The sequence below is a fragment of the Platichthys flesus genome, chromosome 9 (genome assembly GCF_949316205.1).
Source record: "Platichthys flesus chromosome 9, fPlaFle2.1, whole genome shotgun sequence".
In the NCBI taxonomy this organism is placed as follows: Eukaryota; Metazoa; Chordata; class Actinopteri; order Pleuronectiformes; family Pleuronectidae; genus Platichthys; species Platichthys flesus.
The window spans coordinates 13,388,918-13,412,000 of NC_084953.1; the positions used below are offsets into that span (position 1 = coordinate 13,388,918).

At 42.3% G+C, this 23,083-nt stretch overlaps 1 protein-coding gene across 2 annotated transcripts in view; it reads right to left on the reverse strand.

The window, feature by feature from the left end:
• The window catches only part of cep350 (centrosomal protein 350), a 31,089-nt gene extending 8,830 nt beyond the window's left edge, over positions 1-22,259 (reverse strand). The window contains exons 1-30 of one of the 2 annotated variants that reach the window (XM_062394949.1): positions 21,926-22,259; positions 19,562-19,650; positions 19,362-19,405; positions 19,082-19,190; positions 18,814-18,973; positions 17,185-17,834; positions 16,945-17,058; positions 16,432-16,560; positions 14,771-14,890; positions 12,829-13,571; positions 12,558-12,673; positions 10,845-11,878; positions 10,468-10,612; positions 10,105-10,262; positions 9,792-9,963; positions 8,339-8,523; positions 7,972-8,135; positions 7,293-7,403; positions 7,001-7,141; positions 6,720-6,859; positions 6,503-6,604; positions 6,177-6,394; positions 5,825-6,039; positions 5,364-5,642; positions 4,883-5,032; positions 4,566-4,723; positions 2,834-2,956; positions 994-1,244; positions 652-851; positions 169-319 (exon numbers count right to left, since the gene is read on the reverse strand). In XM_062394949.1, the coding sequence (XP_062250933.1) occupies positions 169-319; positions 652-851; positions 994-1,244; positions 2,834-2,956; positions 4,566-4,723; positions 4,883-5,032; positions 5,364-5,642; positions 5,825-6,039; positions 6,177-6,394; positions 6,503-6,604; positions 6,720-6,859; positions 7,001-7,141; positions 7,293-7,403; positions 7,972-8,135; positions 8,339-8,523; positions 9,792-9,963; positions 10,105-10,262; positions 10,468-10,612; positions 10,845-11,878; positions 12,558-12,673; positions 12,829-13,571; positions 14,771-14,890; positions 16,432-16,560; positions 16,945-17,058; positions 17,185-17,834; positions 18,814-18,973; positions 19,082-19,190; positions 19,362-19,405; positions 19,562-19,637 (6,358 nt within the window). In that variant the 5' untranslated portion in view covers positions 19,638-19,650; positions 21,926-22,259. The remainder of the gene's footprint in view (positions 1-168; positions 320-651; positions 852-993; positions 1,245-2,833; positions 2,957-4,565; positions 4,724-4,882; positions 5,033-5,363; positions 5,643-5,824; positions 6,040-6,176; positions 6,395-6,502; positions 6,605-6,719; positions 6,860-7,000; positions 7,142-7,292; positions 7,404-7,971; positions 8,136-8,338; positions 8,524-9,791; positions 9,964-10,104; positions 10,263-10,467; positions 10,613-10,844; positions 11,879-12,557; positions 12,674-12,828; positions 13,572-14,770; positions 14,891-16,431; positions 16,561-16,944; positions 17,059-17,184; positions 17,835-18,813; positions 18,974-19,081; positions 19,191-19,361; positions 19,406-19,561; positions 19,651-21,925) is intronic. The other variant, XM_062394950.1, reaches the window with a different exon arrangement.
• Between the last annotated feature and the right edge of the window lie 824 nt (positions 22,260-23,083).

The window sequence follows — 23,083 nt, forward strand, 5'->3', positions numbered from 1 at the left end:
TGCTTGAATAATGTATTCCTGGCAGCATCACATTATGCCTGGCTACACGGTGCCAGCAATATAGCTGCATTATGTCCACTTTCATTGGTCGTCTCTGAGAACAATCAGGAAGCATACTTCCAAAATGTGTGTTTCAGTAAGTGTGTATCGAGTCATTGGGTTACTCACCAGTCGGTGCGGCCATAGGGGAGTCAGTGGGCTGAGTGCGGGCCTGGATGATGGTCCGAGAGGAGTGAAGCTGCATCTTGGTCTTGCTGCTGCCGTCGGACGGAGAGGCAGCAGGGCTGTGGCTGCCTTTGACTATAGACGACTGGACGGACTAAACAGGAGGAGGGGAAGAGAAGGGAATATACTTCAGGATATGAAAACAAAGTCAGATGGACGGAAAGAGATGCTTGGATGAATAATTTAAATGACCAGTAATCTAAAAGTTACCCATTACCCATAATGTGATGGTTGTTTTTCATCTTTCAACTCACACACTAATCATGACATTTAAAGTTGCCTGAAACCTGTTCACAAGGATAATCTTTACTTTCTTCAACAAATAAGGTCAGTCTTTGAAATTGAAGCAATACATATGTTCAAAATTAAACACTACCTTCAAAGACGTGGGACTAAACAGAGAAACAGGACTGCATTAGTGCTTACTTGTCTGCCAGGTGATGGAGAAGCTGAAGAGAAGTCGTTGGTGTAGTTTGCAGGGCTGCTGTGGACGGAGGCCAGAGGTGTTTCACGGACTGACACAGGTTTTGCCGAGGAGGGGCTTCCTGGTTGCTGGGACCCCAATCCCTCCGTGTGAATACTTGACTCCGGTGCTGCTGAGGAACAGTCGCCCTCACTCACATAATCTAAACATTAAAACACATAATTTTATTTGTTAATATTTTCCAAACCACAGGATGTGTTATCCAATTGAATTTGCAAATGCAATTTCTTTTTATTTCGTTTAACTCATCAACAGCTAGCAAATTAAGAATCCTGTTTCTTCACCTCTCTCGCTGTCAGTCCTGGGTTCTGAGCTTTGATGTTTACTGGGACTCGTGTCAGAGATCTCCTCTTTCTGACTCTCTGGCGCCTCACGATCCTTAGGTTGAGATCTCGTCTTGTCCCAGACAGCCAGGGCTTCCCTCTCCATCCTACGGACCTCTGCCTCTTCCTGGTCCAGCCGCTGTTTCCACTGCAGCAGCTCCTCAGCATGGCGGCGCCTGTGCATCAGCTGCTGCTCTCGCTTGGTAAGGAACCTGTGGTAAAGTTGAAGGGAAAAAAAGAAAGGAGAGAGAAAAGAATGGGAGATCGAGGAAGATGGTGGGTGAGAAAGAGGATGAGGTGGCAGCAATGAGAGGAGAGAAGAGAAGTAGAAATTTAGCATAAGAGATGTTTAACATGGCCCCTGCAGAAGCAAACAGACCCAGATCACCTGGACATCTAGTTTTCACAGCAAAACCACCTCAAACATCTGTCCAACACTCAGAGACGCAAGCACACACACATCTGACACATGCTGAGAATAATCATCCAATTATTGATGTGTACAAGCACCCATTAAAAAAATATGACATGTCAGCTCAAGAGAAGAAAAGAAAAACAACAGCAAAAATGTCAAATACATGCATCAGTTTGATTGTGGTGTAGTCTCTCTCTCACTCACACACACACACACACACACACATATGCACATATACACCCCACACCCCCCACACACACTCTTAGAATAGAAAGAGGAGAAAAACGTAAGCACAGACGGTTACATCTCTTCAGTATGACCTCCTCCATTTAGCGCACTCCTCTTGCCAATAAGGATAATGAATAAACAATGGTTCTGTTCTGCAAAGTAATTTGTTACATTCAACTCACACTGGCTCACTTATGGGTACATATCTCTGCAGATGCCTATCAAAACAAAGTGCAGTCAGGTATAGCTGTCATGTAATGGGGTCTCCCACAGCTATGGGTGCCATTACAGTGCAGTATTATTTAGCCCTAATCTAATTCAGAGCCTTTCCCCTGACCTAATGTAAACTGATGACAAGTCAGATACTGGAGACCCAGACCGGGGTGGGGTGGGGTTCTCTTAGTGCTTTCCCAAACTGTATTAAAGCCAATGGCCATCTGTACTTATTATCCCATCCTCTGCAACAGCTACCTAATAAAGAGGGATAGTTAAGATTTACTAGGCTCATTAAAGAGATAGACCACTCTATCTCTGGTCTGCGCTAGGAAAAAAGTCTGGTACTTTAAAGTCATTGTGCGGTTCAATCCGAAAACATTTTGTATCAATAACTGGTCTAAGGCCGAGAAGGGAGATGCACAGCAGCTTATTTTTCATTCATTCATTCCAAGAGGCAAGAAATAAAGAGGGGAAGAGTTGCAAATCAAACACCACAGACATTAGTGAAATCCCAGCTTCAAGTCTGAGATTCCCATCGAACAAGGAAGGCTCCTTTTTTTGAATAACCATAACCTTTGACCTTCTTTCTAATTTCCAATTATCTCAACCTCTTTTGGTTGAAAGGAAGAGTTAAAAAAACATCTTAAATTCAAAGTGAAGTTGTCAGAAGGTTAGATCATTTCAACCAAGCAGCTTTCCTTGGGCACTTAGCGAAAGCTTTCACTCAAATTCCTCGCCCCACAAATTCCATCCTGGAAGTTCTCTGAAAAGACCAAACCACAACCCGTCAAATCACTCGTCATTCACCATCCCACCCACTCAGGGTCCCCGTGCCAGTGGATGAACACAAGCATGTTCCAGATGGGGTGGGAGGTGAGGCGGGGGCAGAGCTATATAGGTGGAGGTGCTGGGGGGGGAGAGGTAGAGATCACTGTACAGTACCTGACCAACTGGTTGTAGATAAAGAGCTGGAATTTAGGTTGGAGTTTGGGAAGACAGACACTGAGGGAGGCCCAGTGGTGGGCAGTGAACACAGAGAGGAAGTAGTGGACAGGAGAGCAGTGTCTACAACACAACAAGCACGCAACAGACAAAGTCAAGAGAGTCACACGAAAGTGGGTGTGGACATGAAAACACAGACACACGCACACACACACACAGATAGACGCACACACACACGAAATATAAGAGGGGGACCATTGAAAACACGAGATAGAGAGGGATAAGACAGATAGAGAGAAAGGGAGAAAAAAGAGTAATATGAGCAAATGTGGTTTTATTGAACCCATGGTGTCAGTCTGTCTGGCTTCTGGTAGAAAATAGTGATTTTAAAGGAGGTGTAATTTGATAAACATAAACATTTAAACTGGTATTAGGACATGGGGTAAAATTCAGTATAAGAATGGGGGTGTGAGGAGACCAGTGCTGCACCACTTATAAAAGGGCTTAAATAATTGCTTCACCAGTAAAAACAGACAAAAGAGTGAGTGTACAGTTACAGCTTTAGGTAAAGTGAGTACAACTTTGTTAGTGTGTTATGTCAGGTTGAATATATATAATGATTTAGTAATGCCCATCAAACCCGACAGTGGTGTTAGAGAGTGAAAAATGGAAATAAACAGATGGATTTTTTAAAGGATCATGGCAATTAAGCGAGCAAGAAGGCTCATAAGTACTGTTTTCTAAGATCCTCTTCATTGCTTAATTTAAAGATAACTGTGATGATTTTAAACATTCTAAAATAACAGACAATCTAAATTGTTTTGCCTAATGTATCCAGTATTAATCTAAACAAATCTAGATCTAAAAAGTGATACTATTGATTGATAACTGGCCAGTGTTCATAAATCCTAAACCCCAGAATAATTAACCTAGTTGTTGGAGCTACCCGATCACAAGAGGCTCTAAAAATCACCTGACTGAACCTGGTACCAACAGGAACTCCAAGTACAGTTAGTGACTGGCCAACACAAGAGGAAATTGATGGAATAAAGGTAATGGAATGCACAACTAGTGTTGGTGTTATCTGTGAAAGAATCAGGATTTGATTATTGAAGGTTTCATTGGTAAGATTGCTTAATGTTAGATTTTTTTAAGGCCTCACATTGTCAGATGTTATTGCTTTCCAACATCTGTTTAAGAGTGCATCAGATATTAGTTCATTAGTACAGATTGTCCTGTTGTGTGCTTATAGGTTTAAAAGGTTAGAGGGAATGCTTGTCTAGTCTAGATGGAGGAGAAGATGGAGCATGCTTATGTTCACATCCACACATTCACAGCAGTTTAGACAGCAAGCAAAGATGGCATGGACTGGTATTCCTGTTAGTTTCCATTATTTTAGTAAGTGCATTTTTGTTAATGTAATTTTTTAATTAATCATGGTAAATATGAATAATAAAACAGCACAGTGTAGCACCTAATGCAAGGCAACTCAACTCATTTAAATTCAATTTATATCTTGTATATGCAAAGCTATAGGCCAAGTGTGAACTATGTCAGCCCAGGCTCTATGTACCAGTATGTTTGGCCCCTGATTGAGATCAGAGGACAAAAATGACATAATTGGAGCAGGGTGATCCTTCGGATTTTTTTTGACAAAATAAGAGGAATGAAATAAGCAAAACAAATAGGAAGAATAAATGACAGCCGGAAGAAATTAAATGAAGGTGTTTACTTCTCATCCGTGTGAGTGCGCATCTTCTTAAGCTTCTGCATGATGCTGCTCGTCTCACTTCCAGAGATGGAAAGCGAGGGAGAGGGGCTGCGGTTATCAGCATGTCTCATGTTGGGGGAGGCTGTCTCCGACAGTGGTGCTTCTGACACAGGAGTCTCCTGGAGGATGAACAAACAGACACACACAGGCAATTTCATAAAAAGACATGTCTGTTTTCTAACCTTTATTAAATAAGTTAGAATTTTGTATAACAAACAATATTGAACTGAACATCCTTTATATAGTTTGTGGAGGTGGTTAGTGACTGCACTACTTACAGGTGGTGCTTCAACCCCAGCACATTTGAGACGCTCCTTCAGTCTGAGTGTCGAGTTTCTCATCCGTTCAATCTCCTCCTGCTGCTTCAGCAACAGCTGCCTTTCCTTCCTCGCTGCTTTGTTGGCCTCCTGAAGCCTCTTGATCTCAGCCTATGGGAACATGAATAACATGGGAGAGAAGTTTTGTTAAGTCAGACCTGATATTAAAATACGTCCTAAGAGAGTGGTACACGTTACATATGAGTGTTTGGGACTATAATATGTGTTTGCTAAAACCAAATTATGTTGTTTTACAAGTCTGATGTTATGAATGTGTCCGATGTCACTGTGTTTGTGCGCGTGTCTGTGTGCTGGTGCAAGAGAGAGATTGAGAGAGAGAGAAAGAGAACAAGCAGAGTCAGGAGGGACTGAATGAATGACTGCATGCAACTATGGTACTTTGCATCTAGCTTTGCATCTACCCCCCCCCCCCCCCAAATACCTGCTCCTGTTGTAGTTTCATCAGAAGGCCCCTCTGCTTCTTCCTGAGCGGTGGCATTTTGTCATCCTCTCCCTTGTCCCTCAGCCTATTCTTCTGGTGCTCTAGCCAGGCCAGCTCAGTTCTGGTCTTCTCTTTAAGTGCCTTCTGGCGAAGATGCAACAGAGAGCTCTGGTGCTGTAGCCTAACTTCCTCGTCCTTCATGTACTGACGCACCATGTCCATGGTGAACTGAGAAAAGCTGTCCTGACCACCAGAGAAGGCCATCTTTCCATCTTGAGACTAAAAGGAAAAAAGAGGAAATGGTTAATATCCACTGCAAGTGATAGGTAGGAGGGAGACAACCTAAAAGCGAGTGAGAAGTATAACTGGCAGGAGGGAGAAAAATAATCAAATATCACATTTAAGGGGATAAAACACACCATAGGTGGTAATAAGTTTGTGTGACTGCACTGCCCTCTCACCTTAAATATGTTGTGTGCCCCTGAAACCAAAGTTGTGTTGTGATTGGCGCCATCATCCTCCGATTCCTCATGGTGTCGAGACTTTTTCTCTATGGTTCCTCGGCGATGCGCCTCAGACGGCAGCAAAGAGCGGAATGATCGCTCTTCTATCTCGTCCTCTGTCATGGATTCATCAAACTTGAGGGAATACTCAGTTGCCACTGATGTACTGTCTCCTGGGGGGTCAGAAATAGCAACGGTTAAGTGAACGCATTCAAATTGCAACTACACAATATTGGCCAAATTGAGTGTGAAGACACAAAGAAATGCAGGCCAGCTTTTTAAACACTGTTTCATGCTCGTCATCCAGCACCTTTCTCATCCACTATAGAGGGGATGCTGTCACTGCAGAGGGAGTCATTTGCTGCTGTAAGAACTTCCTCCTCTATGGAGCTGCTTCTCACTTCCCTCTCTTTCCTCCCCTCGGCTCCCCCGTTCCGCCATTTGCCCTCTCCTGCTTCTTTCTTTGGTGGTTCTCTGTGGTCCGAGGAGACGTACGATGGGGTATTGAGGCTGCTCGAATTTTCTCCACTGAGGAAAGAAGAAAACAAAACATTGAGTGTCTCTTTTGTATTTGCTTCCTCAAATCCAAACGCAAAACTAATGAAACTAATGCTACAAGAGAGGCCTGAGTGGTACCTCATGTTGGGTCTTCTGAAAGAAAGCGAGTCAGATTGGCTGTTCAGTGAAGACAGAGATTCCTCTGGCTTGGCCCTTCTGCTCGACACCTCACTTTGGAAGCTGTAAGACAGAACAGAGAGGACACATTTTAAACATTTCCAACCCTTATGTAGGTGCCAGGGTATAATCTATAACTAGTTATCTCATACTAGACAAACAGTACAGTTTACGTTACCTATCAGAGTCAGCTTGATCTTGTTGCTGTTTCGTGTAGGAGCTCTCATGTTCTACCCGCTGGTCCAACATGGAGGAATCTGCAGCAACAGGAGCAACAACCAAAGCCCCCGCTATCTGCGACCGTGCCAATTCTGTCATCTGACCGACGGGAATATATAGAGAACAAATATTCATATTTATTGTTATTTCCTTGCTGTAGGTCAAAAATCTATCAGCTTTTGTTATAAAATCAAGACATGGGCTGTTTTCCAGGCAGAGGGGAAGGCATTGATTGCTAACCTCCTTGATGTGTCGGGCAGCATCAGCTGTGTACCGTGCTGCCTCAGCCTGTTGACTCATCATCTTAGTAGTTGCCTCCTGGAGGCCTTCCAAAGTCTCTTTTTGGTTCGCTGCCAAAGTCTCCTGCAGTTCTGTATGAGCCTGGATGAAACCAAAAATAAAATAATATTTGTCATAACATGGACTTGGAAACGTGAGGGAAAGAACACAGAATTGGTCTTCAACAAATGTGCATGTATTTAACTATATGGATATATGTGTGTAAGAGAGAGAGAGGTCTTCATGTTCATACCCTGGCCACTCTCTGCCGATTTTCCTCCATCTGTAGCTGCGTCCCCAGGGCTTCTCTTTCAGTCTTGATCTTCAGTTCGTAGAGGTCACACTCATGGCGCTGCTCCTTGGCCTGCAGGGTCAAAGTTCATATTGCAGCTCATTAAGAACATCAATACAGAATCGTTACAGTGGGGCAGTAAATCAGTTTATCATGTATTGCGGACACAATAATTCAAATCAGGTTTCTAAAAAGCAAAAACCAGAGGAAATTGCTTAAGTGCATTTCCATTGATGAGGCTCATTACACTAGAGGCAGATACTGAACAATCCAAGACTAAAGTGGTGCCAGTGACAAAATACAGCCCTAGTTGTTTTACATGATTAATCGGTCTACATTGTTAATATTTTGTATTCTATGTGAATATGGTAAATACAGAAATATTATCAACTGCGAGCAGCTAATTTTTTACGTATACCACAGTTACAGTTAATGGTACGTTATCATCCAGAAGAAAGGTTAATTATGAATTTGAGTATAATTTACAGTTTTACTTACAATAATTCAACTTCTGATATGAAAATACTTAGGATGCAGCAAAATACACACCATCACCATTGTCCAGATACTACTAAAACAACTAGAATAACTACTACCACTACTTCTTATTACTAACGTCATCATCTACACCCCTGTTTACCTTTAGCATTTGTGCCAAATTGGCACTGTCCTGCTGCGCCATGGAAACACCTATCAGCCTCTCCACGTCGCCCAGCTGCCGGACCGACTCTTCAACAGACTCCAGGTAGTGGAGCTCTGCTGCCATTCGCTGCTGCAGAACAGCAGGTGAATACTGTAGTTCACCTGGGAGAAAGACAAGGGCGGTCAAGGTGAGCGAAAGTAATGAAGCCATTTGCTGGTGGAGAGCAGCCCAATGAGAGCAGCATGATACACAAATAAGCCCGATGAGCATCAAAAGAAACAACCAACCGTTTCTTTGTTATTTTAACAGGGACATCCTTTCTACCGACATATTATCTGTTATTATATCAATATGAGTTATTTACCTGTGGTCCTGTTCTCTAGTCTCCCACTGCCAGCTGGGTTGCCAGTGCCGATGTAATCTGAGCCACCTCGTACAGGCTCACTGAAAGAGTCTAGTCCTGGAGGAGAACCAGGGTCTGGAGAGCCAGAAGGAGAAGCATGCTTGGGAGTCACCACTGAAGCTGACCTCTTTCCATCCAGCGCCGAACTACAAATGCAATGAAAAAGTTATGACATGTAAGTGGTTTGAAATTTTAACCAAAACAGATTTTCTTCTAAATGTGTATGCTTTTGTTCTTTGGGTTGATTCGATGCATGTTCAGGTTGTGGGGGGATCAGTATATATCTGATAATATAGACATTCCATAACAGTGGTACGGACTGACAAAGCTGATGTCACAAATGCTACCATATGGATTTTAAGACAGTTTGAAAATCAGATTTTAAAAACCTACAGACCTCTTACTGCTACACATAAGCTGTCCATGAAAACTGTTTGTTTTATTTTTTTAAGTCACCACCAACAACAATTCACTATTTAAATGGTAGTAAGGAGACACTGTCTGTCTGAATGTCTTGCCCTCTTACATGTAGGCTCCACAGAATAGCAGGAATCTGCCACCAGGGCTTTAGTGAACCATTGGACGGCCCAAATGTTTCAACTGGGGACTGAGATTAAAAGAAAAAAACTCTCTCTCCTTTTCCTATGTCAGCCGGCCCAAGCTGCGGTGAAGCTGGCTGACCCGACCAACCACCCTGCTGGCCTCCAAAACAAAATAACCACTGTTTTCTGTCTTGGGTCGAATTGCAGCCTCCTCCAGTTGCCGGGCACTGCACGGCTGCTTAAACCTGTGAGTCCTCAACAGAGCAGCAAGCCACAAGACTGTTTGGACTGGCAGTCTAAACTCGGGCTCTCTTAATGTTGTTTGGTTATAGGTCATGCCCAGATCAATTAACCTTTGGCTGATTACAGTATATCCCAAGTGGAAGTTTTCAGAGGTTGGAACAGCAGCAACTGAAAAGTGCCAATGATGAAAATATCTCATTCATCCCTGAGTGCTAATAGATTTTAACACTCCTTTTCAGACTAGCTTGGAAACACTTAGGAGGAGAAACAGTGTGACTTGTGTGGTTTTACAAGTTCATTTCAATTTTACTTTACACCCATTCATCTGTATTTAATGAAAAATTTAAGTTAAATTAAATAATTTAAGAGCAAGAAATAAAAAAAGCAGCAGAAAATAAAATACAAATAAGCCAAGTGAGTGAGAGGATAATTTATACTTGTGGGTACACTACTCAACATTTATGCACTTGGTGTGTGTGCATGTGTGCATGTGTGCGCAACAGGGGATCACAGTTTACATGATTCAGTTTGATGCCATTTACTGAAAACGTTTTTTCCAATTTTAAACCACTCATATAAACCAGAAAAAAAAACCTCCCTCCCTGATGTAGTCTCCCGAGGATCATTACCTTTGGTGAGGATGCCCTAAGAGTTCACTGGAGAGGACACTCCTAGCCTCGCTGTGGCCAGAGCTTTTGTCTGAGCCCTTCTTCCTGGAGTCGGAGGATAAAACCTCTGACCGGGGTGAGCAGGGGCTTCTCTGCTCTTCTACTAAAGTGGCATCGCTCTGGTCTGATGTGCCTGTAGAGAAACAGAGTTAGAAAGTGCTGCAGAAAGATTTGACACCGCAAATGGCTGTACAGTGGCAATTTAAATTAAAAAATAATTATATATAAAATTCAGACTCGTAGCAGGACATCGTGCAAAGATACGAATTCTCACCTGTTCTTCTGCTGGAGTACTTTGAGAGGGGTGAGGAGCCAGATGTTGAACCAGAGGAAACAAGTGGTGAGTGGGCAGATGAATGATGGGAGTTGATGCTTCCTCTATTTGGCTCATAAGGAGACCTTCTGATCAGCTCCTCAAAGTGACTGTTCACACTGAAAGAGAAGGAAGACAAAAGGGTGAATTTTATTATTATTTAAAACATTTAGGATCTTTGATATAACACCAAAAAAAGTCATGTTTGCATATCCTCACTGTTATGATATAATTACCCTCCCTCTTAAAAAACAAACATGCATTAGATTTTTATCTGTGTGACATGAACGCCATCTAGTGTTCACATCCAGTCTTTCCTTTTACCTTGGCGATTTTGAGCCTCTCTTTAATTGGCCGGTGGTTTTGCTGCTTTGTGATGATGACACAAAGTCATCTTCATAGATCGCTGCATCTCCGAGGCCATTTCCAGGGTGATAGGATTGGGGAGAGGGAGAGTTTCTCTCACTCGCTATTGTATCAAGGTGGAAACAAAAAAAAATATATATATATTTATGACATTGTCTAGCCTGACAGTGAGTTGGTTGGTTTTTCTGCAAACAATGTTTATATGACAAATATTCTGTGTAGCTCTTTAAGTTATATTTGTAATTTTACATCCAATACTGCAGTTTCTTTCTTTCCATCTCATCATTTAAAAGAAAGAAAACTCCACTTGAATATTTTCTCACAAGTAAACTGACCTTTAACATGCCCATGAAGGTTCTTGGTGAAAATGTTGATAACGCTTAAAGGGCTTCCTTTGTTCAGCTCTTCCCAGGCCATTTTACTGCAGTCCTGCTGAGCAAAGGGGGGGCTAAGAGCAGAGCACTTTGCTGCCTCCCTCTGGAACTCAGTCAGCCGCTGGTAATCCCCTCTCCGACCTGCACAGTACTCTGCTGCCTCCAGGTGGCCTGCTGGTCGAGAAACACGATTGTGGGAGGGGCGGGGAGGGCTGGCCTCATCCTCTGAGAAACTCCCTTCACTCAGTATGGGACCCTCACTGATTGAACTGGTACTTGAGTCAAGGGGACCTGTCTGATTATCCATCTTGTCAAAGCTGCTCCTTTGGGCCATTTTATCTATTATTTCTACCTTTTCAAAGCCGTTGACCAAATTTCCCCTTTCTTGTATATAACTTTTGTGAATGGGCCCTGTTCTGTCGCCATTACTTATTTGTGGACTGGTCAAATTGGTTTGTATACTCCTCCTTTCTTTCTGTCTACTAAAGGTGTGCAGATTGCCCACTCCTGGAAGAGCTGTGCAATCATATGAACTTTGACCTGTGCTCAGCCAAATCCTCTTGACACCAAATGCCTCATCATTGTTTTCCGTGGCAGCCGTTTCTGCCCAGCGTCCATCGTCAAGATAAGCCTGAGAGGACAGAGGAGCCAAAATAGTATCCATGTCAGCTGAAGCTGCCGTACCATAGTTGACTCCTTCCCCAGCAATCTTCCGTGCCTCACTCTCTATACGATTGGAAAGGGATGCGGCCTTGGCCTTGAGGGCCTCAATGCGGGACATCTTGAATGGTGACCTGTTGGTAGGTGCTGTAGCCAGCCGCTGGGTGTGGTTGATGTTACTGGCAGCCACTTCCGTCTCCAGCCGGAGAAGCTGAGAGAGAAGATGGTCACCATAAGGAGCTAGCGTACTGCCGCTGTGTCGAGCTGTGGGTCGCACAGCAGGGCTCAAACGATCAGGTTGAAGAAAAGAGGAAACTCCAACATCCAGATCGTCCCTGCAACAATGAAAGAAAGAAAGAAAAAGGGTATAAACAACTTAAATCGATGACCAAATTGAAGACAAATGTTTAAATCAAAAGACAACTGGAGAACCTTCATTTTACTGGCTATTCTTGGTATTTCCTTGACATTCATGTCTACATTCCACAGCAATAACCAGTTAAATATAATGTGTCTTTTAGCTATAATGTTAAGTCTGATACAAACAGTAACTGTTACTCAGAGCACAATGAGGCTTGCAAAATCTTGACAGTAAAACAGATGGAAAACGATAAATCAAAGCAAACATAATTTCTCCAAATACTTAGAGTGCAAAGACTGTTATGTGTAGCATCATTATATACTGTAATCTTCACTGTATTATACATAGATTTCATAATATTAATAGTGCCCTGTGGTGTTTCTGTTAAATCATTTACTAAAATTGAGGGGAAAAGGCTTCTGGGGGATTTTCATAAGAAACAAGCATCTGAGAACAAGCCGCTGTTCTGTTTAACAGAGTCAGGTGATCCCCCACAAGCTTTAATTCCAAGAGATAGAACAAATTTGTTCACTTGCAGAGAGTTGTTTGTTTTTCATCTCTATGTATAATCTGAGTGTGGTGAAGTTGTTGTTCTGGTGAGTTAGTGAGCAGAACAGAGAGGTTTGTGAGTATGTGTGTGTGTATCTTTGTACCTGTACAATGGAGGTGGCTGATCGTTTAAAGACCTGTCGCTGCTCGAGGGGCTTTGAGGGGCATCTAATCTTTTGTTCTCTTTGTCAGACTCCCCAGAGGGCTGGTACATTGGTCTCTGTGGAAGAACACATAAACAAACATTAAAACACAGATTTTCTTTCCCTTCTTTTAGAGTTCATTGACAGATTTAAAAAAGTTAGTAATTCTGCCCAGGATTCATATATTGTTACAGTGAATGCTTATTTATGAAATGTTTTTTAAGTAGAATACCATTTGACTAGAAGGAGCTGCAGGGTGCATCTGTGTGACGTCCTCGCCGAGCTCGGCCTCCTCCAACAGCAGTTTGTTGTAGGTCTCCTGAAGTCGCTTTTGTACAGGAGCCACAGGTGGGTCGATGGGAATGGCCACTGTTCTAGCGACTTCTCTTTGCTTCCTGTAGAGCTCCTGCAGTCTCTGGTTTCTCCTCTCCGTCTCCTCCCTCAGTGCCCTCTTGTCCTCCGCCAGACGCCTCTTTCTCTCCTCTTGTTGCCGGATGATGTAGTGGCGAACGGCATCCGCATCATAGTGGCGATTTTTGTGCCCCGTATCAGTCGTGTTGGCAGACTCCGGTCTGTGTGTAGTGGGGCTGGCACTGCGGCATCCCCTCGAGGAGCTAACCGTGGCCGCTGTAGTTCCCCACGCAGACATCGGAGTTCTTGTTCGTGACCCTGATCCCCCTCTCCCTCTCCTAACATTGCTCCCTCCTCGGGACCTTTGCCTGGCCCTCTCCTCCTTCTCGGCTGCTTTACACTCCAGCTGAAGGTCATTAAGTATTCCCTGAATGTCTGCTGACAAAAGGTCTGTGCTTACAGCCCCCGGCTCTTTCTCCTGAGCTGCAGTGAAGGGGCAAGATGTGGTTGCAGAGGGGATTTTTGACTGCTCCTGGAAACCACTGCGAGGCCTCTCTCTGCTGTTGGGTCGAGATCGTCGGCTGGATTTTGAGCGTGGCTCTGAACTGGAGTGGGGATGGGAAGCTGGCGGACATTTACAGAAAGGCAAGATGTTACAGTTCTACCTGGTAATCAATTCGATAATAGAAAGAAACATACACACAGGTAGCAGAGTATGATGCTAAACAGAGTAAAAATAGTTAGATAATTTAGCATCATGATGAATATTTAATCAGATGTACAAGTGTGTCAAATAGTTTTTACATTTTTAACAAAAAATGTAAGAACTACTTTGCTTTTTATCTACGATCAATATCTATAATAAACAGGGTTGTCATAGTTAAAAAAAAACTGGAAGCCCCAACATGTGACTGCAGCAAATAAAACAAATCCTTCACAACTAAAGCGCTAGACTCAGACAGAATGAGACTAAATAAGGCTTGGGGGGCTGGCTTGCCATGGCGACTCTAATCTGGGCCAAATTGAAGAGTACATCTAGATTTTACAGGATCTAATCCCACACTGTGTTCTAAAAACATGGTCATAGTGAGGCTCATTGCATCTCCCTGCCCACTCTGCAATTCCCCAAAGTACACACACTCCCCTGGGAGTCACCACTGTAAAAAAAAAAGAAATATCAGGCCATTTCTAATTGTGCATCCAACCAGAACAACCAGTCGATCTCTATTACTTCTGGTCAATGTCACCCAGTAAACATTTACTTAGAAAATACAGACATAGAAATAGACGGAGATGTGTGTTTGTGTGTGTGTATGTGAGATAGAATTTAATAGTGTGAGTGCCGCAACAGCTACAGACAATTATTGATATTATTTTGTCTGGCTCTATTGTCAGTCTTCATGTCAAAACTCTTATATTAAAAACTTTACAAAACAGATTTAAGTAAAAATGAGGACACAAGTCTAACAGACTGAGGAGACTGAAGATTGAAAATCGGGAGTAAATCCTAATTTTCACCTCAGTGAATCTAACCCAATACACCATGGGACATAAATAATGCAGAGAAGACATTTTTGACACAAAGCTGAGACGTTTCAGTAGCTCTTCAAATCCTAGTGGAAAGTTAACCGCCTTTGCTGTCTAGGTCCTTTTTTTCTTTCTACTCCAAGAAGACCATTGGACAAAGGATCCCAGCAGAGATAAATGGATTTTACGTCAGCTGAGTCAGCTGTTAGTATCATAAGATTTGCTTACATAGCAAAATAGGACAGGGCTGTAGCAGTATGTTTATGAGGGTAAGAGCTTGAGTCTCCGGTACCCACCTGTTCGGCTCAATCCATCAACTGGATGGGATCTGTCATCTTCTCTCGGCAGCCGCGAAACTGGACCCAGTACCATCTTCACCAGCTTCTGGCCGTCCCGCCACGATGCAGGGCTGATCACTGCAGAGGAGGAGAAACACACATGATGTCGTTGATGAATAGCATCGCAGTTCATTATAGCTCACGCTGACCTTATGGAATATTAGTTTGCATATAATGTAGATAACAAGACATGTCACCAAGTAATACTGGAGAGAGCAAGAGATGTGGAGAAAAGCATTTGATCAACAAGGTGCAGAGATTGAGCAGGACAAAGTCAAATGGTCACTTAACCCAAACCTAATAATAGGAAAAAGAACATGAGACTTTGAATCACTTTCCTTTATCAAGTTACTGACGGTGCTGTGTGGGAGAGGTGATTTAACAAGAGGAACATGCAGAGTATATATTCCTCCTTGCTCCTAATAAGAGTCATAAACATTTGCTTTTATTCCACACAGCTTTGCTATCTCCCTACCCAGTACAATGAGTATTAACAGGAAAATTACATTTCGCAAAACAGGAGTTTCTCCTTTCACTTTGACTGGATTATTCTAACGAGCAGTTCCTGGTAATGAAACTGCACATCCACTAACTAAGCAGCTGTTTTTCCTGGGTGGATGAGCCAACTGAACCTGGCCACAGATTTCAGGGAGCTATTTATAGCATCGGGCCAGCATGAAACAGAACCCAGCCAGAGACACGAGGAGAAACCAAAGTTGGAAGAAACTCATGAAAACACTAAGCACAGAGTGAAATGGAGCTGGAGCACAGGATGTTGTTACAGTATTTTATGCGAGATGATCACACCATGCTCACATCTTTATGTACCAAACAAAGCCTTGGTTTATGCCAAGGTCTGCACAGACACAGAGGTCAAAATAGCTACTGATCATGTTTACATGTGTGCCTTCAGAAGAATAAGAATCTGTGTAAATGAGGAGAAGTTTGTTTTTTCAGCTGTCAGAGGAAGACTGTGTTAGCACAGTACGTTGCAATATATCTTCTATGTGGGCCTCTGTAGCTACTTGCTGGTCACAAACAGCATGTCATACATACTGGGCATTTTTTCAGGGATTAGAGTCTTAACACAACCTCATCGGCCAGAAACAGCTCTAGTTCATGTACTAGAACACACACATGGTACAACTGAGTCCAAGGAAAGAACACACCAAATACTGGAGTCCAAAAACTGGCCTTTGCTGTCTGTTTGAGGCATTTATGCAAAAATTCAAACGCAAAAGAATGACCACATTATTATTATTAAAGACTTTGCTACAGTCAGTGTGTTAACAATCACCTAAAGACTATGATGAGTTGAAATCAGCAAGAACATGAGTTCAGGGTAACATTTTAACAAAAGATATAATCTATAAAAAAAGGTTTAAGATAACAATCAGAATGCAGCAGTCACAGACATTTACACAGCAAAGCCAGTTGAGAAAAGCTTCTAATATAGTAGACGGTTCAACACTTGGGGTTCTTAGTTTTCAGGCAAATTCACTGACCCGGAAAACAAAATCCTGCCATACTGTCACACATGATCAGCTTTCCTCCAGTTACTAATTAAAAATAGATCAGAAGGCGGGCTAGCGCTCATACATAAAATAGGATAATTATACCTGGTTTTGCATTTAGGTCAGAGGCAGGGGCAGCTCTGTGGACCTTCCTGGTTGGTTTGGGGGGCCTCCTCTCTCTGGACCTGTCTGCTCCCTCTTCCCTCTGCTGCTGATGCCGCGATCTGGGGCTCTCTGTACATAGTAGACACATGCAGAGAATTAACCACTGAAAACATATTGCTGAAAACAAAACAAAATCTGATACTGTTTCAAAGATGCTGAGCAGGTCAATACAAATCTATGTTTTCCATATACTGTAGACTTTTTGTGTGCAGTCTATCCAAATAGATTTTTCCATGAAGATTGTCAGAATGGTTCATTCATACCAATTTCAGACAGCTCTCTTTACTCAATACCAAAGGGAACGAGCCAAGATCCAAACATTTCAAAGATCACCAATCACTGTCATTTCCCACATACAGTCAAATTCAGAGATGCTGTTACCAACGAGAGCTGTGGCATCGGGCCAAAAAGTACTAACAGCTATGAGAAGAAATGTTTTTGATGTGTGCTTACCAGCAAACTGTCTTGACAGGTCCCTGTATACGTCCCTGCTGAGGTTAAGAAACTCCTCCTCCTTCCACACTTTCCCATCAGGGGTCCGAATCTTTGTCTCAGTACTGTTGAAACCTGAGCGCGAAAGGATAGAAGATTCAACCTGCAGCCCACGGTTTCCCACTTTATGGCTCAAATCTACATCCCCAAAACACTTAACTAGTTGAGAAATTAAGGGGTTGAATCTTATAGTGAACTTACCTTTGTATATAGGAGCAGGGGGTGCAGCTGCTACTTTCCTTATTTTGGCTGTGGGTATGTTGTTGGTATCAGCTTTGTTAGTCCCCACAGCTGCCATAATAGGCTGCTCCAGAAAACCCAGCAGCCTCTCTTTCTCTGCAGCCTCCTCCATATGTTGCCTCTGCCTTCGAATACGCTCTTTGAGCTTCTCCAGTTTATCATCAGGCTGATGTCGCCTTAGGTTTTCCAGCCTCTGAGAAGCTGAGCCAGGGCTGGTGGAGGAAGTGCTTTCCCCTCGGGGTACAGAGCCCGGGGTTGGAGCTAGACACGGACTTGACTGTTGGCTGTCCATACCCAGCTGTGCTTTGGGAGTGCTATCCTCCTCAGACCCCTCCCATAAAGGAGCTCTTACACCTGTGAGATGTGAATGGATTCCATTCGTTTTCAGGGTGTCCAGGGCTGGCTGATCATTGAGGTAGCGGACCTTGGTGCTCTCCAGAGCTGAGGAGTGTGGGATGTCTAGGTCCCTGTCCGTCTGCTTGTCTCTAGTGTCCCTCTGGTAGACCAGCTGGCTGAGCAGAGGATCTGAGGATGGGTATGAAGACCCTGGCACTGACTGCCCGCTGAAGGACTCCAGCTGAGAGGATGGATGTGGTGGAGGGGTGGCCCCTCTGGAGACAAACCAGATTACAAGGGATCAGCAAGAGGATCAAGATTTACTCTTAATTTACTGAGAGTACTGAATAAAACATTCATGAGTAGTCAAAGGGTGTAGGAGGAGGAAAAGACATTCAGTCAAGATGTCACTTTACTTTAATGATTAATAATATTTTTAAGCAGTGAGTTTAATGTTTAATTTATAAATTTTAGTAATGCAAATCTTACACACCCTCACTGACAGACTGGATTGTAGAATATTACTAGTGATTCTCCAAGAACAATAACATTGAAAGGGGGGCTGAATGTCATGGACTCATTTGTCATATGCACGAAATAGTCAAACATAAACAATTCTGACATTTCATTTCAAATCCTTGCCTAATCTTATAACTAAAATTCAATAACACAAATTGGGAGCAAATAAAAACATTTCAACTAATATAATTTAGTTTGAATGTGCAACATATGTGCATTTAAAATCATTCTGTTACCCCGAGTAACAAAACATCAAGGTTTCAAAGTGTTTTAAAGCCTTGAGCTACCTAAGTATCTGTAAGCTATTCAGCTGCAGGTAGTTAAGCGGAGATGTCAGGAACATATGGTCTGTGAATACAAGTCTAGAAAATCCAAGAGCATTGGTGACTGACACTTATTTAGGTGAAAGAGCTCTTCTGATGTGTCACATTTAAACAAGCACCCGACACATGATGCTAATGAAAATATCACATGCCAGGTGGGCAATAAACACTGTCTCATTCACTGTCACTGTAGAGAACAACCACACAATTCTAGATGACTGCAGTGGTATCATTCATTTCCATATCATTTCATATACTGATATGATAATAATAGTATAAGTATGCATAAATTGTAGTGCTTTATGCTATATTTCACTAGAAGATCTGTAGAAAGGGACTATTAACAATGAGGAGAGATAGAAAGCGGTGACTCAGTGTGTTTCATTAATGCAGTATAGTGCAGTATTTATACCTGTATGATGCCAGCGGTTCCCTGAACTCCACACAGTTGTTCCTGCAGACATTGCTGTCCTGGGTGGTATTTCGCAGTGGGCTGCGTGAGCTGCTCTTTTCTGGACTCTGCTGACTTCGCCCCCTGCGCTTTGAAGACCCTCTGTTAGCTTGCTGCCCATCTTAGAACAGAGAGGACAAAGTTAAAATTGTTGCAGAGATAAGAATGTGATTTAACTATTTATAATGCTATTTTGCAGCATGCAGCTTTACATTTTGGAATTACTCACCCCTGCAGCGGACAGTCCTGGACGATTTGTCCTTGGGTGGGTCCATGACTGAGTGCAAGAGAACCCCGGTCCCTGGAACTGCCTCTATATGGTTTTCTATATGCCGCAACTACCCAGAGAAAATACAATTTTATTTGTATAGCCCATATTTACAATTCACAATTGGTCTCATTGGGTTTAACAAGGTGTGACATCCCCTGTCGTTAACCCTCAATTAGAGTAGGGATTGTATTTCTCTCTGAACAGTCATTCAGCAGAACACTCTTCTTATGATACTTACAGCAGCTTTGGGCTGAGCCAAACTTTTCCATGCAGTTGTCAGCTCTGACAAAGAGGAAGAGCATAAAAATCCATTATGACATGTGAGAATCTCCTGCTATGAAAAAAAACATGATACATCTAAATTGTGAATTTCAAATAAAGTAATTATAATAACTGTGAATAAACATTACTACAATTTTATTATAATGTATTACACACCTGTCCCAATACTATGATCGGTGAGCTGCTGAGCAGAGCTTTTGACAGACACCTCAGTCCTCCTGCTGCTCTTCATCTCTCCCACTCACCTGTACCAAAAATTCAACAGGCATAAAATTGAAAAAAAAAAGAATTAAGGTAAAGACAAATAAGATCAACACAGCAAGTCATAAAATGTATTCACTGTTGTATTATTCTATATCATATGCACAATCTGCAGAAAATCGCAGTGGTGGATCACAATAAGGTAAAATCCAAACAAGGTTTAACAAAAAAAAATTGACCCTGACAGAAACCAGCGTTAGAGACAATAAACAAAAGCGACAGAAGAGTTGCCTCTGATGACAAACCATTGACAGCAGATTAATGTCACCCTGCCATTTCAAACAGGTTCTACAGCCCAACATTCCTGAATAGATTTCTATGAGCGAAGGTAAGCAGAACTGTAGACACGTCAGTCAGGTGATGTTTACTTAAAACACCTGCAAAGCTGAGTACAAGAGTCTGGTGCCACCTAGTTACTGCTCTCCTAAAGCCAGAAACAAGTGTTTCGTTCTAATTAGGAAAAACTCTCCCTGAGAAAACAGTGTGTTAGTTAATCATACCATGGATCTAAACAAGTACAATCTATAAGGCCTCTTTCGCAATCTGTGAAGTAGTTTCACAGAAGTTCTTTATAAGGCAAACTTACTCATATAACAAACACATGACACAGCCCTGAGGTGGTCACGTCACAACGAGAGCAAACAGGAAGGAAACTAATGTTTCTTCATCAACAGCCCTCTGTGTTAACTCATAGGTGTACACCAATGACTGCTACATACACCAATTGAATTATGTTTACTAAATCTTACAGGAGACATACTAAACATTTAGTGAGAGTTTACATCCAACTGTACCTTGCACAATCTAGTTTCTGGTGTCTACTACGTCTCCCCTGGTACTTTTTTACATTAAATCTGTTTCTATTTTGTATACTTGACACATACGCCACAGCAAATTCCTTGTTTGTGTTAACATGCTTGGCAATACAATCCGATACCGACACGATGTACCGTTAAACGAATGTTATTAAAAGGAACCAAGGGGTCAAACTGTCATCAAGACATTGGATTTAAGCTGACACCAGTTGAGCTTTAGATAGCAGACGCCATTAGACTTCCATGTAAAAAGCAAACTAATCGTCAGTACATCATATTGATGCCGACAAATGCCCTGATGTTATGCCCAGTCGTCAGCTGATCACCAACCAAAGAGTCTACAAGCGGCAAGCTTGACACCGTAGCACTGCACACCGGTCCTCTATTGCTTTCGTTTTGGTCAAGTTCAATAACAAAAAAAAGTATGTTGAATTTACAAACTTGTAGAGAGGGAGGTGAAGCCACCAGCGACATGTCAGGTGACAGAAAGACGAAGGCAGGAGAGCGTTGAGGGACACAAAAAAACCCCGAAAAGTTTTGCCGGTGCGGTGCGAGTTATAGCCATCAAAAACGAATATGTACATCCAAGATGGCGCAACCTACTTCTCTGCTGCAATAGCAGCAGGAGTGGCTCAGTGCCGCCACCTATGTGTGGGCGCCGCATCTCAAAAACCATGAATGTAGGAACCGAGACTTGTGTAAAAGCTGCGGATCCCCGGAGTCATCACAGTGCAAACAGCTGCTCTACACACAGGTCGGGCAGTGAGGAGACATGTGACATCTTTGACTTAACACGGCTTCTATTGACATCCACTCCGATCACCTCCCCAGCGTAATAAATCACGTTTATACAACTTTACATCGCCCTCACGTCACACTTAGGTCCCCGTATACGTCGCTGACAAGTTAAACTCTCATTCAGTCATTTAGTATTTTCAACATTTCACACAGAGCTGACTTATGTAGTTTAACCCCTGATCACGCATATGGGTATGTAAAAGGGGGGAATCTGTCATCGGTGCTATTAATATTAAGCACGTTCATCTATTATAAGACTTAGTTAAACAGAAAGTAAAGTCCATGCAACTCATATCAGAGAAAAACGACCTGTGAAGGGCTGCCACTGAAACCCCGTGTCCAGGAAATACTCACAACACAAACAATCGCTTATCTACTTTCGGGTGTGGAACTGACAACCACTGTGCTCTTATCTTTTAAATAACTGATTATTATTTGACACCACCTCCACTTTTTTTATAACCATGTTTGCTTATCTGGCACAATCGCCGCATGTCAAAAGACTGTGTCTCCCACTCGTTTTAACATCTGAATTCGAGATGACTTGTTTCAAAATGCTTTCGATCCAGGGAATAGTCGGGGCCGCCGCCAACTCGGGAGTTTGTCAACTAGTCAGAAACACGCTTTTAGGAGACATAACACGTACCTGTAGTGAAGTGATCCCAGGCGTCTAAATGTCCACATTCATGCCGACGTCCTCATGATAAGATCCGAACTTCTCCGGGCTGCTTCGGTTTCGATCAGCTGTATGTTTGCTAACGTTAGCGTTAGCCGGCTAACGTTAGCAAACCAATGCTAGCTCGCAGTTTTGCCAACTAAGCTAGCAACTTTTTCTAGCGACATGCAGCCATTGTGGTCGTCCCGCCGAGGGTCCAGGTGATCGGGTCCACAGCTCAGCCGACACACGCCGAGAAGGAGGTGTTGCTACCCGCCTCTGAGGTTACCTTTCCCGGGTTACTGTTGATGTTTCTCAACAGAGGAACTGGAGTATCCAGGACGGGGTAGTCACTGAGACACCGAGATCTCGCGAGAGTTGGACCACGTCAAATATTGGGAAGCCCCCTCCCCCCTCCCCATAATAATTATAATTATAATATTAGTAATAATTATATGTGTTATAAATATATATGGATCCACACATGTCGTAAATTATTTTATTACCATTTTATTGTTATTATCGTCATTATAATCGTACACTTAATTAAGTAACGTTCCAATGTGCGTCTATGATAAGGGTATAATAGTATAGAATTGGCTATTTGACTGTTTAATAATGTTATACTTACAGTACGTGTATTGAATTGCCTAAAGACTGTATGAACTGTTCATTAAACATTAAATTTGCCTGGAGGCACTTTTTCCTGTATTTGCTTCATTAGTATAATGTTTAAAAATAAGATTGGCAATATAATATGTACAGGATGATGTCAAACATTTGTTTTATTTTTATCTAACATCACGAAATCATGAAATACTGAAATAGAGACAATTACAAAGCACAATGAATAGTTGACATAAGTTAATGGGAAATATAATGATTGACGCTATTTATGAAAAAATAATTACTATAAAAAATAAAAATAGCATACAAAAGGTAACATATAAGAAAATTTGAGGGCTCTGCATTTAGGTTCCAGGACAACCCTTTTTTTTTCTTTGTTTAAAGAAATAATAGATTTTGATTGGGAATGTCATTTCTTAAATGTTAAAGCAGTGCTAAATTGAAGATCATTGATTTGTCAAAGCCATTAACCATAAACACACAGTTAATGAGAAACGCAGAAGTGACTCTATAATATATTCT